Below are 21,185 nucleotides of genomic sequence, written 5' to 3' on the forward strand. Positions count from 1 at the left end.
GCGTTGATCTCTAAATACTCCATATATCATATATTATACGTCTATCTTATTCACATATTCAATGTTTTGTGTTTTAAAGAAGCACTCTCATTAAGTTTTTATTCATTAAATCTGTGTGAATGTGAATGTAATGTAGTGTGAGTGTATTAATATACTACCAGCGCTGTTCTTCTCTTCTCAGTGACGTCACCACAATTGCGACTAGCCGGCTCGCTCTATGCTCCATGTGTGAGCCAGAAGTCTTTTTGACAATTGAAAGCTATGAATCCTTGTTCTGACACTTCATAGACTTACATTGTAAGGCCACGACCCCACTATCAGTATTCGGTCAGTATTTTTTCTCAGGAGTGAAAGCCAAAACCAGGAGTAGGTGATGAATACAGAATTGGTGACTTGTTTCTATTATACCTTTTCTCTGTTCCTAACCTTGTTTTGGCTCCCACTCCTGAGAAAAAATACTGACCGAATACTGACCGAATACTGATAGTGGTGCCGTGGCTTAAAAGTCACTTCTGGGTCACATAGAGCGCAATGTTACCTGGACAGTTGTTTTGATGAGAAGAGGAAAAGAACAGCTCTGGACACCAGGAGAGCAGTGGTAGGGGAGTATATTAATACACACACTACATTACATGCAAGTACACATACATTAATGAATTAAAAACCTTAAGGGGAGTGCTTCTTTAAAGGTTCACACCCAATGGTCAATCTAAAATTATTTCCTAAGCAACAGCCTACACCAAAGCCCAGGGCGCCACTGATCTCCTTCCGGATTATGCATATCTGGTGTTTTGGCTTACGATCACATGCATCCAGCATATAGTCAGTGTCTCAGATCCTGTGTTTCCACATATTGACCCTTGTGGAGCTTTGTACATGGTATATTGAGCACCATAACAAACTTTTGGGATGAACTTTTAGTTTGGGGTTTCTAATTGATTTTTAATATTTATCACTACAAGTTATGTTTTGGTTAGTTGCGCCTTTGCTGTTAGTTCTGGTTTACAAAGGTTTTCTTCTGTTTTAGATATTGCTGTGTTTTTTGTTAATTGCACCGGACAGAAGACACAGGTGACTCCTGCTGACATTCCTCCAGTGACATTGTTTTGCGCAGATTCTGTCAGACTGGCCAAGGTCGTTCTCCATGAGTAAGTGACTGTCAGCAGGGCTCCTGATCTCCCCTTTTCCCTCTTAGGGTCAGCGAGTACCTGCTGCTCGGCCTCCTCTCCCTCCTCACTGCAGCCAGTTATGTGGATCACAGGCAGGAGGGGGAGCAGCAAGGAGCAAGACAACAATAAGCATCCCTGCGTTGCTTAGCATCCATGATTAGGGAATAGGCTCTTCTACACCATGGTTGTCCTGCACTAAAACAGAGAAGTAGCTCGGTCAGCTCTGCTCCAAGGGTCTTACTTTTCACAGGCGGAATCTATCCACACAGGCTGCCCCCTAAAGTGTTCGTTTTCCATGAAAAAAAAAAACAGGATGTTAGTCAGCCGTGTGTAGTTAATCTGCATTCAGTGCGAGGCGCAGATCTGCTGTGTGCCTGCTCCTTCCTTCTCTCCGTTTTTAGCTTTCCCCCTCCAGATCTCCGGAGCTGTCAATACTGGAGGGGGTTACCAGAGGGGGGGTTCCGCCGCCACAAGACGCGGATCCTATTTCTTAAATATTAATTCTCCTAGCCTGGCGGAATGTATCATTACAGTCAATGCACCTGGTAGGGGGTGGGGGGCACAACGGGACTATTCCATTTGCAAGAAAGAGAGGAGATTGAGGGGGGAATGTCAGAGATGTGTTCACCAAAGAAGCCAAATGTTGGAAACAAGGCGTTATTGCATTTACCATTTTGTCATCACAAAATGATCGTGTGGATATTGCTGCTTTATTCGTTCATCCAATGGTAAGAGCCATGCGCTATCTTTAATTATTATGTGTCTTTATGATGAATGTATGTATGTCCAGGGATAGGGGACTGAGCGCTGTATAGCACTATCACACACACACACATATATATATATATACATATATATATATATATATATATGGATCTTGTATCTACGGTGGGATACACGAAGAGGCATTCTGCCATTAATTAACACCATGTGTCACCTACAATGAACATTTACCACTCATCGTATTAACAAATAACAGAGAAGGGCGCAATGATGGAAGGCGCTTGATGCATTTCTCCTGCTTGTTTCACCATATCATGGCTGAGCCCTCCGATCTGGTGTATATTCTGCAGATTGATGTAGAGGTGGAACATCCATTCTATGTTGCGTCCATAGGAAGCATAGGAACGTGACAGCAGCACCATGGACAGCTCGCCTGTTTACTATGGCTTCTACATGAGCTCTTTATTATCTCTCAGCCTGCTCAATACTCTGCCTCTGAACAAAAGGTCTCAGTGTATTTCCAGTTTCTCCCTTTACATCTGCCATGTTCCCCCCACCTTTTCCTCCTGGCTAACTGCAGTGATTATGATTCCTGCTGAAGCAGCGATCACTATGGAGTGCAGAATACTTGGGCAGCAGAACGTGGAGCTGCGTTACACAGCCAGGTCATTAATGTGCTGAGCGCAGGCAAAGCTGTTCTTTATTCCACGGGTTAATTAATGCTGCCGATCACATTCCTTTAATTAAGGCTTAAAATAGTCCTGTGGGCAGTTGGTCACATCACACGGTATTGTGCAGAATAGCTGCTGCCATGTTGAAAAATGCTCTTTGACGGAAATGAGACCACCATTTGCAGTGGTTGTCCAGCAGTTATGATGTGAGCACAATGTATACAAGCTGACAATGCAATTCTGAGGCTGCAAAGCACAAGTAATGGAAAATGGCCAATATGCCAGTGTTAACATTGAGAGATGCAGCTATTAGTTAGTGGGTAATGGTTTCTATACATGGATGCATTTAATCTACTTTTACATTATTTTTTTTAAAAAAATGTCTGTTTTTTATCACTCACACTACTAGTGCTATAGATATCATTAGCAAATGTAAAAAAATGTTATATTTCCACTTACTAGATATTTTTTCAAGTTAAACCTCTACAATCAATTTATGACCAATCATTCAGTGATCAGCTGTAATAAAAGCTCCATTGTGTGTTTAAATAAAATGCACTAGATAGATAGACAGACAGATAAATAGATAATGGATGGATAGATAGATAATGGATGGATAGATAGATAGATAGATGATAGATCATTAACAATGTCCATACTTAATTGGATGAGGCCTATGCTAATGCAGCCAGTTGCAAGGAAAATGTGTGCATCAATACTTACAGTAAGGCTAGATGGATGGTTCCAGTTTTGTTCTGCTTTTGAAGGGCTTTCTGCTTTTGTTCTGCTCTTTTGGGACATATAAAGTGGAGTAACTTGTAAAAGACCTTTATCTATTGGCCTGGTCAGAGTGAAGATGGCTTCTCTGGCTCTGAAGCACTGGGCCTTTCCATGCTTCACACAGTTAACATATTGATTTTTAATGGACACCATGTGTGCAGAATGTGTTGGCACTGCAAAAGATCCAAATATTTGGTGCCAGTTCTCCACAGGTAACTGGTGATCACTGTGAGGCTCAGCAGCAAGGCACCATGTAAGCAGTTGAATTCTAACAAGAAAGAATGAATCAAATATCTTTCCAATAATGCTTATATGACAATCATTACCATTTTTGACTTTTGGTACAAAAATACATTTCTTCCAAATCCCCTAATATCAACCAAAACCTAAAAGTCAACCAAAGAGACATAAAAGGGAACAATAATCAACATTTGATAATGCTGTCAATAATTTGGGGCCCTGTGGCTACTGTATATCCAGGGAAACTATAAAAGAATGTTGCCTTCAGTTGTATACTGTATAATTCATGTATATAATATGGAAAAAAATGATCTACTGGACTAAACTTTAAAAAAAAAAGTTTACACATTTACATAAGCCTTTATGATGCAGACTTGTAAAGCCTCACATCGCGAGCACTGCTTGCTGTCAGAGTTCTCCGGTGCCTGGAGCGGGCAGTCATGTGTCCGCAAGTATGCCATATGAATACCCCTGGCCACATTCCAACTAGACATGCGTGGCTCAATTCACTTGTATTGAGCAAGGCAGCACATGGCCCGGCGTATACATATTGCATATTCACGGTCACATGACCACCCGCCGGAACCAGGGAATCCTGAGAGTGTGCACTGTGTGATATGTGATGATTCATTCTATATGACTTTTGTATCAAACCTGGACAACTCCTTTAAAGAAGGCCTGTCTTCTCTGGAGAGTGAATCTTTCTCCAGACAGAGGGAGTACCCCCTTGTCTTTGTGAGACCTGTACATGATTCAGCTTTTTACCATATTTTTTAAGCAGGCCATTTATGTGCTTGTACAAATTAATCATGTTCCCACATAGACAATTCTTCTCAAGACAAAATATATTTAATTATTTTAATCTTCCCTCATAATTAAGATATTCCATGGCCTTCATCAGTTTTGTGGCTTTTCTTTTTATCTTTCCCAACTTCAGAACATCCTTTCTATGAACTGGTTCCCAGAACTGAAAAGAAAATTGCAGATGAGATCACTCTAAGGCTTTATAAAGTGGTAGCATTATGTCCCCTTCCTACAAGTTTATTTCTCTTTTAATATATGGCAAAATACTACTGGCCTTACAGGGCGGCTAATTAACAATGCATTATGTTAGTCTGTGATCTACAAGTACAACCAGATCCTTTTCTACAAGTGACTCTTCTAGTTTTACCCCTCGAGAACATACAGTGCCCGGATATTATTAGTGCCAGGTGCATAACTTTTCATTTATCCACATTGAACCTCATCTGCCATGTAGATGCCGAAATACTCAGTTTGTCCAAGTCAGCTTGTAACTTATGAACATCTTCCATAGACTGTATTATACTACATAGCTTTGTGTCATCTGCAAAAATAGAAGCAACGCTATTAATCCTGTCTTCTATTTAATTAATAAATGAGATGAATAATAGAATTTATTACTGGAGACCATTCAGAGTAGCAGTCATTCACCACAACTCTCTTGGCACGGTATTTGTGCAACTTTCCAACGAGATTATGAATCTTACTTTCTAAGCCTGTAGACTTTAATTTACCCATTAGCTGTAAGCGTAGGATAGTGCAAATTGACTTTGCAATGTACAAAAACACTATAGCCACAGCTACTCTTCCGTCCCAGTTTCTTCTTATCCCTTCATGAAAACTAATTAGATTATTTAGTTTGACAACGACTATCCTTAGTAAGACAGTACTGGTGATCACTGATAACGGCATTTTTAATGCATACTCCTGTATATAACCCCTTACAAGCCCTTCAAACATTTTTTTCCAGAATGGATGTTTAAGGGGTATTCCCATCTCCAAGATCCTATCCCAATATGTAGTAGGTGTAATAATAATAATATTAGCAAATACCTCCAATTAGAAATGTAGTATATTTTTTCTGATTCACTATCTCTCTTTCCTAATGTGCAGGCATCGCAGGACCTTAGGTATCCATGGTTACAACCACTAGCAACTAGTTAACAAACTGTGGCTTCATCAGTGGACGTAACCATGGATTCCTAAGGTCCTGCGATGCCTGTACATGAGGAAAGAGACATAGCGAATCAGAAAAACTATACTACATTTCTAGTTGGAGGTATTTGCTAGTATTACTATTATTACACCTACTACATATTGGGATAGGATCTTGGAGATGGGAATACCCCTTTAAGCTTACTGGTTTATAATTATCTGGGAAAGACCTGACGCCCCTTTTGAAAAAGGGCATTACATTAGCTTTGAGCCTGCTGCTTGGCACAGTACAAGTCATGAGAGTCCCTAAAAGTAATGCACAAGGGCCCAGTAGTAACTGAGCTGAGCTCCCGCAGAACTCTTGGATGAGGCCCATCGGGGTTTGGGCCCTTCTTCACAATGATTTTATCTAGCTTCACATGTACCAGATCTACATTTAACCAACTGCATTAGATGACTTATTAAAAGAAGTGGGATTGGGTACATCAGCCTGTGTCTCCTCTTTGGTACAGAGCTGAAGAAACCATTTGTTAACTTTGCCTTCACTTGATCCTCAGTGAATAAATTACAATTAACATTATGTAGATGACCCACCTGTACGAACTTACGTTTTTTGTAGTTATATAAATAGTTTATTGGCATTTGTCTTGCTTTCCTTGGCTATATTCCATTATTTTCTACTTTAGCTGATTTTACAGGTTTTTTTTTTTTACAATTTCTGGTCAGCTCCTTGTAGCTTTTAATTGCTAGAGCTGACCCCTTAGAACAAGGGTCCCCTACATATGGTTCTGGACAGAGGCATAGCTAGGGTTTTAGCCCAGGGGGGGTGAAATATCTGAATGGGCTCCTAACCCCTGATTACAGCTAAGGTGGCACACTCTAATCGTGGGTATTGGGGAACCTCAGCAGATGACCGCGCTGTAACTAAAAAAAAATGTCCATGAGGACCAACACTAATATTACTGCCATATGGTGACATATAGTGGTAGATACCAGTCCTGCACAACATATAGGAGATTACAGCACAGTTATAGATAATGACTTACAGGTGACGCTCTTTCTGATGATCGTTTAGTTTTTCATCTGGCCCAGACCGACATAATGACTTCTCCATTGAGGACTTGTCTGCAGAGATTACAGCAAAGACACATTTGACTTCTCACATTTCAGACAACGTCTCCATTTATCCTCAACCTGCACAAACTGCTCATCCTGCTGATACTCCAATGCTGAGCCACTGCTGCCGTATGTTTCCCTATTACTGCACCTCCTTTGTGGTACTAAGGCAGGGATCCTCTTACTGCCCCACATACTAATGCCACCACTGTGCCCCTAACATAGTAAAATGTTTCTTTTTTGCCCTCACAGTAGTCCTCACAATCTTTAATTGTCACCAGAGTAGCTCCCACACTGTATAAAGGCCCCCACAGTAGTTTCCATACTGTATGATGGCCCCCACAGTAGCCTTGAAATTGTACAATGGCCCTCGCATTAGCTCCAACACTGTATAATTCGCCCTGCAATAGCTATCATGCTATATAATGGCCCCTGCAATAGCTATCATGCTGTATAATGGCCCTTGCAATAGCTATCACGCTGTATAATGGCCCCTGAGATAGCTATCACGCTGTATAATTGGCCCCCGTATTAGCTCCCATGCTATACATAATGACCCCCACATTAGCTCCCATGATGTATAATGACCCCCAAGTTAGCTCCCACGCTGTATAATGACCCATGCAGTACAATGGCCCCCGCATTAGGTCCCACGCTGTATAAATGCCGCTGTATTAGGTCCAAAGCTGTATTATGGCCCCTGCATTAGGTCCCACGTTGTATAACGGTCCCCGCATTAGGTCCCATGCTGTATAATGACCCCCGCATTAGGTCCCACGCTACATAATGGCCCTGCATTAGGTGCGACGCTGTATTATGACCCCGGCATTAGGTCCCATGTTGTATAATGGCCCCCGCATTAGGTCCCACGCTGTATAATGGCCCCGCATTAGGTCCTATGCTGTTTAATAGCCCCCGCATTAGGTCCCATGCTGAATAATGGCCCCCGCATTAGGTCCCATGCTGAATAATGGCCCCCGCATTAGGTCCCATGCTGAATAATGGCCCCCGCATTAGGTCCCACGCTGTATAATGGCCCCACATTAGGTCCCATGCTGTATAATGGCCCCGCATTAGGTCCCACACTGTATAATGGCCTCTGCATTAGGTCCTACGCTTTATAATGGCCCCTGCATTAGGTCCTATGCTGTATAATGGCCCCTACATTAGCTCCCATGCTGTATAATGGACCCTGCAATAGCTCCCATGCTGTATAATGACCCCCAAGTTATCTCCCACGCTGTATAATGACCCATGCAGTACAATGGCCCCTGCATTAAGTCCCACGCTGTATAAATGCCCCCGTATTAGGTCCAAAGCTGTATTATGGCCCCCGCATTAGGTCCCATGTTGTATAACGGCTCCCGCATTAGGTACATGCTGTATAATGACCCCCACATTAGGTCCCACGCTATATAATGGCCCCGCATTAGGTCCAACGCTTTATTATGGCCCCCTCATTAGGTCCCACATTGTATAATGGCCCCCGCATTAGGTCCCATGCTGTATAATGGCCCCCGCATTAGGTCCCACGCTGTATAATGGCCCAGCATTAGGTCCTACGCTGTATAATGGCCCCCGCATTAGTTACCATGCTGTATAATGCCCCCATCATTAGGTCCCATGCTGTATAATAGCCCCGCATTAGGTCCCATGCTGTATAATGGCCTCCGCATTAGGTCCCACGCTGTATAATGGCCCTGCATTAGGTCCTACACTTTAGAATGGCCCCTGCATTAGGTCTCACGCTGTATAATGGCCCCTGCATTAGCTCCCATGCTGTATAATGGACCCTGCAATAGCTCTCATACTGTATATGGCCCCCAAATTAGGTCACACGCTGTATAATGGCCCCCGCATTAGCTCCCATGCTGTATAATGGACCCTGCAATAGCTCTCATACTGTATATGGCCCCCACATTTGCTCCCATGCCTTTGATTCTGGTCTCTGTCTGTCCCTGTCTGTGGGCTGCAATTTGCACATTCCTGATATATATGACAAAGAACTAAATGGAAGAAAATAGAAACAGCTGGTACTGTAGGTGCATATAGATTCCAGCATATGAGTGTAGCTCTCTGATTGTATCCAGGTAACTCTAAAAGAAATACTCTTGTCTTGTCTGGACAAGACCCCAAAGAGGGGAACAGAAAGAAAGAGAGAATCAGAAGAAAGAGGGGAAGATAGAATATTACACATATAAAGAAAAATGTGCTCCCCCGGGATGTCTTCGCCTCTCTTTCTTCCTTCTCTCCCCCTGGGGGGTCTTGTTATCCAGACTGAGTATATGCTCAGGGGCCTTTACCTATGTGATAATCTATATGCACCTACTGGCTGTTTGTATTTTTTTTTCTATTTGCCTCTTTATCATATACATTCATTCTCAACTTTGTGGGAATTTAATTTTTTAAATAAAAGATTTTTTAATGGGGTTTTCATGTTTGTCACCCTAGATTTACAATATGAGATGATACAGACTGGACTGATGGGACTGACCCGGGCTATAGGACTTCATGGTATACATATATATATATATATATAGAAAGAGGGAAAGAGACATATATCCTCGTCTATGGGGTCCTGCAGCTGGGGTCACATCTGTCAGTGCTCGATAATGATCACTCATGTCTATCCCGATTTATGGCAGCAGCTTTGAAGTCTTTTACAGATCGGGTGATGCTTGATTTCCATTGACAGAGACCCCATTTATTTAAAAGTTTAAGCCGCTGCCTAAATCTAGTGTGCCTTAGATAGTGAGAAAGCAAATACAAGATAGGAATCCGGCCAGCACTTGTTAGGAGGGGAGCAGCGTCCTGTCACCTCCTAACTGCACAGTCACCATCGGCCTGGGTGCAATAGCCTAAGCTCCTACTTTCAGCACCACAGTGTCTCCTGTCCAGCTCCTCTCTGGCAGGAAGATGCTGGTGCCCTGTGTTCTGACTTATCTCCTGCAGACACAGCCACACAGCCTGCAATGTGGGCATGTCTGCAGTATGCTGGAGACTGCTGTCACCCAGGTATGCTGCCGGCACCCAGCATCCCGGGGGATTGTCTCCCTGCACTATCTCGGAGCATATCTATATCACTGATATAGTTAGCAATGGCAGTAGCTCAGGGTGGGTCCCTCAGAGCGTGGGGCCAAGTGCGACCACACCCTCTGCCCTCCTGGCAGCTAAGCTACTGGCCCTGGAGCCATATGTGGCTTGCAGGACCTTGATGTGTGGCTTATGGCTGTCTGCCATCTTGGTGCATTAGCACCAGATCTAGCAAACTGCTATGAAGAGCAGGTCTCTAGATGGTGACTTCTGTGAGTAGCTCCACATGAAAGAGCAGGTTTGGATGCTCATATACTGGGTGGTGGGGGGATAAATATGGTAAGCTGGAGTTAGAATGATGCTACTAGTTAGGTGAGTATGTTTGATGTAAGAATATTGAATGGGGGTAAAGTGGGATGTAAGTATCTTGAGTAGAACAGAAGAGACACAAGGTCACAATGTTCTTTTTGTGGGAATCTTTGGCTGTCTTTATACCAGGTTCTTGATATCACTATTGGGTGGGAAAGGAGCCCTGAATGTGGCTCATGACAATCTATCAAAGCTGAATGTGGCTCTCATGGTAAGAAAGGTTGGGAACCGTTGCCTAAGAATTATATATTTTAAATGACTTTCCTTCATAATTAATAGCCTTCCTAATCTTAGGTATAATCCATGTGAGGTGTTAATTTTGTTATCTATACTTGTTACCTATAGGAATAGTTTTTGCAGTCTGATTGATCAATAGTAACTTAAATCCCTTGTGTTTATCATTTGTGTCACTATGTGACAGTAGCTGCTCCCACTCAGTGTCCTGAAGTGCAACTTTTAATCTGGGGAATTTGGCCTCTTTAAAATTGTGTTTTTGTCCTCCCTCGTCCGATTTTCACAAACAATTACATTTCTAGCTCTGCATTGTTAGAAATTACCAAATCCTAGAGAAAATCATCTCTTATCGGGTCTTCCATGACCTGACCCATAAAGTTATCCTGCAACAATGTGAGGAATATGCTCACCTTTGCAGCTGAAACAGAGCCATGACACCAGTCAATATCTGGGAAGTTAGAATCTCCCATAATCACTGCAAGATCAGTCCGTGCAGTCTGCGCCATCGGATTATGTTGCCAGCCCTCCTCTGTAGATTGGCAGCCACCCTTAGTGTTGCATTTTGCTCCTTCAGTTCTTTAATACAAGCTTACAGGTGGGGAGCATGGACGAATCTGTCAGAGTGGTATTCACCCTGAAAACAATTAAGTACAAGGTACACAAGGTCCACCTCCTCTGCTGCATTAAGACTTAGGGCCCAATTAATCAAAGCTTTAATGCCAGAATTCAGACATAAAATTTTTGAAAAGTTGCAAAATTTTGTTGCAACTTCCACTTGCGCTTAAATATTTGGTGTTTTCTCTGACAAAAAGGTGGAGCCGGGGTGAGATGCGGGCATGGTGGGGGTGGGACACCAAGGTTTGTTTTATTCATGATAAGCTGTGACGTTCCCTAAGTAAGAAATCTCACTCCATCACCTATCTGGATTCAGATTTATGGCATGGCGCATGGATGTGTACTCATCAGATGCTCCAGATCCATGAAGAGGCATGCATCTCTTCATCAATCTTGAGCGTCTGACTCCAACCCTCATTAAATTGTTCATACTTGTCTTGATTAATGGAGCCTTAATTTTCATTCTATCAGTGACACCTGTTTCTTTATGCCCCATGATCCTCTAACCCAGAGCACCCCATGGGCGAAGGAACACAATACACCAGAACAGCTTTTTTTCAGTTTATTTATGGAAAGAATTCAACAGTCAACCATTGATCTTGGATAACATGAGGCTGGAAGAAATGGAGAACACAATTTTGATACAAAGCTGTCTTGCTGGTTCTGTGAGCTGTGGTGGTAAGGGTACTGGCAGTGATAGTAGCGCTTTGGGCCAAGGCAATCTCAAGATGGGAATCAGGCAGGAAAACAAGGCACTCAGGCCACTTTTCATACTGAAACAATGATAATGACTTTGTGGTGTACAAGATCTGAAAACCAGACGGGAGTACCAAGTAAGCGATATCTTTGATGAGGGTGAGGTTATTGGCTTCAGTGTTACACAATGCAGGCAATGTAAAGCTAAAATAGTGTCTGGGGAAAAATCTTTTTGTTTTGAAGTCAGCTTTGGAGCCGGTGACCTCATGGCTGTTGTTGATGTAGAAAGATTTAACAGTGCTTGAAATCTTTGATGTGGGTCATGCTGATAGCAAGCCCTGTGTACATTACTTTATCAGCACATGAAACCTCAGCATCTCCTAATGAGGAGAAAGCAAACTGGCCAGCAAAATTAGCATGGCTGAAGTGGTTCTCCTTCTTCTCATGATCGTCTTTCTGGTTACTAGTCTGCTTCCGCAAGTAATGCCTTGTTGTTGTCATCAGCCCTATCATTATCCTCACCTTCTGCTTTCCATACATTTCCTCCTCTATCTCTTTGCATCATTAGTATTGATGAGCAGATCAGTCAAAACTTAAATTTGCTTGTTCTCGTGGATTTTCCCGGGAAATTTGATTAGCAGAGAAGTTATTCTCTATGAATTTAATGTCCCTTTTCAGGCTCTGGGGTATCTCTAGTCCTGAGAGCATAATAAATATTATATGTAAAAATGCCTTTTAATGACATTACCGTCACTTCTCACTGTCGTATCTTCTGATCCTTGCTGCGAGGCCCAGGGCTTTCAGATTTAAAGCATGGATAAATAGATACAGCTAGGAATGTATGGGTGACGGCAAGGAGCAGAGGGGCAGGAGAGGTGAGCCGAAAGATGTATTTAAGGGATTTTTTTTATTTTTAACTATTTTGATTGCTTTTTACTGGCTCTGAAAAATGGCAGCCAGAGGATATCATTTTGTTAAACCGTGTAGCAGCAAATTACTAAAAATCTGCTTTTTAGAGAATACACATTTTTGTAAAATGCTTTTCAAATTCAGTTCCACTCAAATGTATTTGCTCATCTCATAATCTTCAATTATGCATTTGTGTATTTCTATGTGTAAAAACATGTATTTAGTCATCATGGAAATTAAAATCCCATTTGTCCAAGTTCATCACAATGGATGCTAGACGACCTGGATTGTACTGCCTTTTGCAAAAGAAGTGTGTGAACTCAGGCCTAGCTGGAAGATACCTAACTGGTATTATATATTGTACCAAAAAACTGTAGCAAAAATGCTACATTTTTAACAACAAAATCTATTGGGCTTGGTGTATAAATTTTTCAATACAATATAAAACTCACCTTCTTTCTAATTTTAGGTGAAATTCGATTAATTACAGTGAATTTTCCAGTAGAATCCTGGTCAGGAGTTGCACCAACTAAACATCCAGGTTAAGTCTTACCTGCAATGTGTCCTTTCTCCTTCAAATACCCTGAGATCCCTGATGGGTCAATAGATTAGACAAGTGGCAAGAACTAGCTCAGTTTGCTATGAATGTACTGTCATGAACCTCTCTCCAGTGCAGAGAGGATCAGAGACTGTGTTAAGTATGTTCTCCCCATGTGTCCGTAGGTTTCTTCTGAGTTCTCCGGTTTCTTCCCACACTCCAAAGACATACTGATAGGGAATGTAGATTGTGAGCCCCAATGGGGATAGTGCCGGTAATGTCTGTAAAGCGCTGTGGAATTAATGGTGCTATATAAGTGAGTAAAATAAATAAATAAGTGCGGCCGAAGGCTTTTTCACTCTCAACCGGAGCAGGTTATCTGTCACAAGCATGGAAAAACTAACATTTGTCGAAATTAATCAGGCATGGATGAGTGCCAAATATAACTCACCTATGGCTGATGGCAATGATTCAGTTGGCCATATCACCTGCCTGCCTGATTGATATCAGTCTTCTATACCATTATGCTGCTTCCAGTACCTGTCCATCATGTCATCTATGCTGTAGTACTGCTGCTGATGGGACTGCTGTTGCTGGCCCTAAAATGACAAACATCTCTTCCCTGCCCCGTCCTAACTCTCTACATACTGCTCCTCTTGCAGTCACTCCACATCCACATCAGGCACACATCCCCTGCCCACCATGTTTCATAGTACTAGCCTGGACTTCTGCTGCCAGGACATCTCCACTCCGACAAAAAAGGTCCCTGATGTCAGCAGTTTCCCTGAATTCACCCAATGCGAATCACAAAAAATTCAGGTTCAGGAGAATCCGATTTTTTGGTTAAATTTGAGGCGAATTCAATTCACCTCAAACTCATTTGCTCATGTCTACTTAAGAGGAAAAAAAATCGTTAACTTCCTTTCATGACCTGGCTTGGTAACCATTTTGTGTATTTACGCTTTTGCAAAAAATATATGTTTTACTTACACTTCAAATGGCTAATAGCGTAATATTTTATTATTCTTGTATCCAAACTTTGTAAAGATTGTTCACCACTAGTGTTGAGCGAGTATGTTCTATTAACCCTTTCGCTGAGTATGCTCGGGCCGAGCTCCGAGTATTTACAGCTGCTCGGTGATAAGGTTAAATCGCTCCCGTGTGCATGATTTGTGACTATTTGACAGTTTTATTACATGTGAGAAATGTCTATTTCTTACACATTCCTCACATGTAATAAAACTGTCAAACAGTTGCAAATCATGCACACCGGAACGATTTAACCTTATCAACAAGCAGCTATAAATACTCGGAGCTCGGCCCGAGCATACTCGGACAGAACAAACTCGCTCAACACTATTCACCACCCATAATTTGAAAAAATCTACACTTGCCTCCTTTACCATCGCCGTTCCTCTGCCCTAAGCCCTCTGTCTGCCACCAATCTCATGAAAAAAAACAATGTCACATTACCGATGCTTTCAATCGCTGATTTGCTGAAGCCTCACCAATTCCTCATCAATTCTACTAAAATTTATTCCGCTACAATGTGGAATAAATTTTAGTAGAATTCTATCCAGTTAAGCCTGCTGTTGCTTTCAAATGATGTGATGAACCCGCACCTCGCCACCCTGCCTGAGATCACTATTACATCAGAAGGATCACGTAGTGTGGTCTCCCCACTTGCACCAATGTGATGTTCCGCACCATCTGGGGACATGTAAGGTCAGATTGGTAGAGTTTTACATAGAAACCCCCTGTCCACATGGGCCCACTGGAGCATGGGAAGTGAGAGGATGTGACCCACGCAGTCACTGATATGGCACCTCACTCGCCCACACCCCTGCCAGACTGAGAAGCCCCTTTCACTAGCACCAGTGAAACAGAGCCTGGTCAGTCCAGTAGGACTGCCACCAGTTCCTTGTTAGATATAAGCCCGGTTCATTAATGGGATTATATCGGACCAAAAACCATCCCCGGTAGCATGGAAAGTTAAGCTGAGAATTCTGACATGTGGATTTGTGGATCCAGAAAAAAGAGCCGCCCAAAGTTAAATTATATATTTAATCACCTTAACGGCACACTATACAATGCACTATATTACACAATCGTCATTTTCATTTCTCAGAGGAGCATTCAAGGCACTTAAGTCTCCTCATACTGGGTTGCCAGACCTGGCATGTCACACTCCAGAAGGAGATACCTTACCCTTTAGACCCCAGTCTTACACTCTCACCCGGCCAAATTAGATCTAATACTTTGTACTGACGAGGGGAAATACTTCGAAACACCGTGTCTACAAATTGAGATTCTGATTTGGCTTTTATCCTATGTCATATTTCAAGGCTCTTAAAGGGTCGATAATGACTTTTAGGATTGCTACTTCCAATAGGTGTCACTAGAGTTCAAGTCTTCTTTCTCTCTGAAGAGACAATTTGCATATTTAAAATTGTGAAACACAGTCAGTCTGAAGATGCTCCAAATTCATTTAGAAATATCCACTTTACTCTAGAGCAGTGCTTTTCAAACTATGAGGCTAGTTGTTGGTACAGCTGGTAAGACAGTTCTCTAAAAAGTCCTTTGTAAGGATAGTTCACACTTTTTTTTTCATCCGATAAAATCAATCTGATTATGCCAATTACGCTCTGACCTGAGTTTGGTCAGAATTTGATCAGAGTGTGATCTGATTTTCTCCATCTTCTCCATTTTGTCTGTCCATGAAAATCAATGTCTTCTGAGTGTGGTCTGATTTTTTTTCACTGACCCATAGAATTGATTGGTCGAGTGCGATCCAATAATTGGAGGCAAATCATGCATGCTGCAATTTTTTTTCCATGGCCACTCTATCCTGGGAAAAAATCAAATGTGTGCATGTCCTCATTAACTAACATTGGTCTACAGAACTAGCATAAGAAACTCAAATCTTAAATGAATTAGCCCTATAGTATGCAATGGATTATTTTTTATTTAGAGCCTGAAAAAAGGCTTTTACGTTCTGCTCTATTGAACATTTAATTTTATATTATGCAACTGTGTAGAAAAAAATGTATTTGTGTCATCCTATGGCATTGTTACAAGAGACTGTACTGATTTTTTGCATTTGTTATGCAATAGATTTTGAGAAGGGGATAATAATATTTTTTCTTTAAAATGACAAAAGAAAAGACATTTCATTGCAGCTTTTGCCCTCACAAAGTGTGTGTGTCACAATTTTTTTTTTTTTTTTGCACACATCAATTTTACTAGTCAAATTTTACATCTGTACATGCCACAACAATACATTGTTCTGTTGCAGGTGCTTTCTTTTAGAATGTGTATCTACCATGGAGGATTCAAAAGAAACTGTCTCCTTGCTTCCTGTTGTTGGAATCTCTATGCAATGCACTGCCCATTCAAGAACTATAATTAGAAAACCACAATGCATATTTTTTTCTATTTAGTGTTTCCTGTAGCTTATCCAAACAACAATCTTCATTAACAAACAGTACTATCCCAAAATATCAAATAACAATCTGAGATACTGGAAATACTAAGAATTTATGGTCAGATTGAGCATTAACACTAATGTATTCTATCCTGGCCCATATCCTGTAATAATGTCCCCCATCCTGTAATAATTGCCCCTATCTGGCAATAATGTCTCTCATCCAGGCCTCCATGCTGTAATAATGTCACCCATCCCATAACAATGTCCCCTGTCCAGGCCCCCATCCTGTAATAATGTCACCTATCCTGTAATAATTTATCTTCCCCTGGGCCCTTCCTGTAATAATTGTCTCCTTCCTGAGCCCAGTTGTGACACCCCAGGGGTCTGGTTGTCACAGTGATAGAGATATTACGTCTGAGAGCAGGTGGGAGGTCCTTTGGTCAGGGATCCTGTGCATGCCACACCTCCTGCCCAGCCTTGGGAGGGGAAGAACTTCCCCTGTATAAACCCGGGGCTGAGGCAGGGTGAGTGAGTCCAGGAAGAGTAGAGACAAGAGCAGCATAGGAAGCAGCAGAGTCACAAGGAGTCAGGGGCTGGCAGCTAAAGAGCTCGCCCTGACTAAGAAGATTCTTTACCGGACCCGGAGTCCGAGGCTGTGGGGACTAACTTCTACCCAGCAGCAGAATCCGTCAGGCAGGGGATTTCAGGTCCCCTGGCCCAGAAGCCCGAAGGCCCGGTCACACGCGTGGGACCAGCACCGCCATCGTGGAGCGGAAGCCATTAGAAGGCCCCGAGTCACCGGCCATACGGGTGAGCACCACACGGTACACTCAGGGACGTGGGCTACTTACATCAGCTTCTAGCAAGGTAGCCAGAAGAGTACAGTCAGCTTGGGAGGCCTACAACTACGCCTGGCCAGGGGAGATCCCATCTGCTCAAGGACTGACCAGGCCCCGTTCGCTAGCAAGTACTCCGGGAGGGTCTATCGTTGTTACCAGTAAAGACCCTGAACGCTACCATACCGTCTCTGAGTGGTTCCTGCTACCCCCATCATCCACGTCGGCTGCCCTGAGGCCATACCCCTCCCGTTGGGGGTTATACTATCACGCTGCACCATCCTTCCACTGGCCTCAGCGGTCTGCCCTGCAGCAGCAGCCCCCCTGGCTGCATTCAACGGGTGGCGTAGTCATCAACCATTTTCTACCGCTAACAGACTGCCGTCCAGTTTGACTCCCTGGGCACGGACCGGGTCACCGCCACGAGACTACAACCCTAAACAGATCCGGCTCCGGGTAAGCTCCCGCGTGCGCAACGCAGCGCGACACAGGCCCAGGGGCGCGTCAACTTTGGCGTAGTCGGCAGGATCACGTGCCCGCAACCACCGGGTACTGCGTGCCTGAAAAGCAAAGACTGTTCAAACTTACCAGTGGTGAAGATTCCCGCCGTCGGTGAAGATTCCCGCCATCCGGCGCCATCTTCAGCCTTCTTCCCGCCATCGGTGAAGTTTCCCGCCATCCGGCGCCATCTTCAGCCTTCTTCCCGCCATCCGTGGAGTTTTCCCGCCATTGGACGCCATCTTGAGGACGCCGCGCGGGAAGAAGAGGGGCGTGGACTCCGAAAGCGCGCGAGAACTGAAGCCCCGCCTCACGTCTGGACGTTGCGTAAGGTCCTGGAAGGAGCCCAGCAGACGCCGACGTCACAGGAGCGCGACGGAAGGTCCTCAACCCTGACGATCCACTGCGGAGCCGCGGCCTACGGAACAGGATCATCGCAAGGTAGGCCACGGTCCACTAGGGGGGAGGAAGATGTCGGATACGGAGGAGAGCTCCACTGCCTCAACCCCCGCCAGCGCTACCGCTGTTGCAGTTATGCCCTTCACCATGCCCTATATCCCGGGAGCAGCTTGGCTACCCCAGTACTCAGGGGAGTCACATACCCTGCATGACTTTAGAGAAAAGCTGGATAGCCTCTTCCAGGTGTACCCCCTCACAGAAGAGCAAAAAGTGAGCATCCTGGTGGCCCAACTAACTGGGGCAGCCAAAAGGGAAGTAAAATCCTGGCCACCTGGGAGGAAGACTGTCGCAGGGATACTAACCCGGCTGAAGGACACCTTTGATACCCGCACCTCAGCCGAGATTAAACTTAGATTCTACGGGTGCAAGCAGCGAGCGCATGAGAGTATAAGGGACTATGCACTCAACCTACAAGAGGCCCTGAGGGCCATTAAGCAGACCGACCCTAATGGAGTGGGAAACGAGGACAGGCTGTTGACCGAACAATTTATAGAGGGTTTATATTGCAATGCCCACCGCACCCAGTTGCGGGCAATGGCCTTACAGGACCCTCATCTAGAATTTGCACAGTTCAAGGACAGAGCCATCCGGGTGCTCCGAGAACCGGCACCAGGTGGCGTTGTGACCCACAGACGCCCCACTACCACTTACTACCAGGAGGCGGCGCCCTTGTCAGCAGGGCCTGTGGGAGCTGATGCGCAGGCTTTGGACAATGACCCGGCTCCAGACCTACACCATCAGGTCCAAGAGCTAGCTAAAAGCGTTGCTGCGCTAACCCGAACTGTGCAGTCTTTACAGGTTTCCACTCCAGGGAAGATCCAGCTGGCATCCGGACCGGAGGACATCCCGTGGCGTCGACCAAGGAGGACCCCACCGGCCAGAGGAAGACCCAGTGACCGATACAGCGAGGACGGACGACCCATCTGCCGCCGCTGCAATCAACCCGGACATATGGAAAGGTACTGTTCTTTAAACGGGCACAACCTGGGGTAGAGGGCCAACCCCCAGGAAAAAGATCACCAGGCCCATCGAACTGGCGCGACAGATATGTGGGAGGACGTCCAGTCTTGCCTGTGGTACTGGATGGCATTCCCATGAGTGCCCTACTGGACACCGGGTCACAGGTCACCACCATCCCGTACGTGCTCTTCAAGCAGTACTGGAATGACTCGGATATTACCCGCTACCCTGACGACGACTTGAGTATCATCGCCAGCAATGGTCAGCCCGTGCCACAGATCGGATTTAAAGAGGTGACCATCAAAATTGGTAGAGTCGAACTGGCCGCACAGGGACTGATCATTGTAGATATTGACAAACATGAGAGTCACCCAAAAATAACTCTAGGAACTAATGTAATTGAAAATTGTCTTGCAGAGGTGATTTTCCTTTTACAGCAGGTTGCCAAGAATGCCAGCTCCGGCGAGCAGCGGGTGCTCCAGAAAGAGATCCGGGCACTGATGCAACGGCAACAAGTGGAACTCTCCGGCGGTGAGATTGGTAGCGTAAGAATGTGTGACCCTTTTCCTATTGCCATGCCCCCAAAAAGTGAAATGATGATTTGGTGCCGGGCAGCTATTGGTCTGAGAGGTAGAGATTACCAGGCAATGGTAGAACCAGTTTACTCAGACAGTAGGCCCACCATTTTGACAGCACGGGGGGTGGTCAATGTACGCCATGGGAGGGTGCCCGTTCGCATAATAAATATCGGGGAGAGGGAAGTGTACCTGCCCCGGTATGCCACGCTAGCCAAATTATATACCACTAATCAAAATTCTATACAATCTGTGGAACCCTTGCCTCCATCTCACCCGGAGGAAGGTAACGGCTCTAAGAAAGACATGGAGGACTGGTGTCAGCAACTACATCTGGGTACTGACTCCACTCCCTCACACCAGAAACAAGGAGTCTATCGGGTGGTTCAAGAGTATGAGAGAGTGTTTAGTAAACACCCGTTAGACTTCGGGCGAGTCAAGGGGGTAGAACACCGCATCCCCACGGGAGATCATCCTCCCATAAAAGAGAGGTATCGACCCGTACCCCCTGCACATTACCAACACGCCAAGGGGATGCTTAGAGACATGAAGGAGGCTGGGGTAATCCGGGATAGCTGTAGCCCCTGGGCAGCCCCACTAGTTTTAGTCAAAAAGAAAGACAACACCATGAGGATGTGTGTAGATTACCGGAAAATCAACCGTATCACACACAAGGATGCGTACCCCTTACCAAGGATAGAGGAGTCATTGGCTGCTTTAAGATCTGCTAACTTCTTCTCTACCTTGGATCTCACTAGCGGGTACTGGCAGGTTCCTGTAGCAGAGGCGGACCGGGAGAAGACCGCATTCACCACCCCGATGGGACTTAGCGAGTTCACCTGCATGCCGTTCGGACTCTGCAACGCCCCAGGAACCTTCCAACGATTAATGGAGTGCTGTCTGGGCCACAGAAACTTCGAGACGGTCCTGTTGTACCTGGACGATGTCATCGTATACTCCAAAACTTATGAGGACCACCTGAAACACCTGGCGGAGGTGTTCGAAGCTCTGGCGAGTTACGGCCTAAAGGTGAAACCCTCCAAGTGTCACCTCCTGAAACCAAAGGTGCAATACCTGGGACACGTGGTGAGCGCTGACGGAGTGGCTCCCGACCCCGATAAGATCACCGCAATTAAGGGATGGCCAAGCCCCTCCAGCGTAAAAGAAGTGCGGCAGTTCCTAGGGTTGGTAGGCTACTACCGAAGGTTTATTCCCGGTTTCACCAAAAAGGCAGCACCTATGCAGGACCTCCTGATAGGCCAGTCCCGGAAGGCCAAGAACCAGAAGCCGCCCTTCAAATGGGAAAAGCTAGAAGAAGAGTCCTTCCGCCAGCTGAAGATGGCCCTCACGGGGGATGAAATCTTGGCGTACCCGGACTATA

At 44.7% G+C, this 21,185-nt stretch overlaps 1 protein-coding gene across 2 annotated transcripts in view; it reads left to right on the plus strand.

The window, feature by feature from the left end:
- The first annotated feature begins 1,297 nt into the window (after positions 1-1,297).
- Positions 1,298-21,185, plus strand: part of GABRG2 (gamma-aminobutyric acid type A receptor subunit gamma2) — a 342,923-nt gene continuing 323,035 nt past the window's right edge. The window contains exon 1 of one of the 2 annotated variants that reach the window (XM_073649530.1): positions 1,298-1,897. In XM_073649530.1, the coding sequence (XP_073505631.1) occupies positions 1,779-1,897 (119 nt within the window). In that variant the 5' untranslated portion in view covers positions 1,298-1,778. The remainder of the gene's footprint in view (positions 1,898-21,185) is intronic. The other variant, XM_073649531.1, reaches the window with a different exon arrangement.

The sequence above is a fragment of the Phyllobates terribilis genome, unplaced genomic scaffold, assembly GCF_046119375.1.
Source record: "Phyllobates terribilis strain yellow unplaced genomic scaffold, ASM4611937v1 Scaffold_10__3_contigs__length_209671492, whole genome shotgun sequence".
Lineage (NCBI taxonomy): Eukaryota > Metazoa > Chordata > Amphibia > Anura > Dendrobatidae > Phyllobates > Phyllobates terribilis.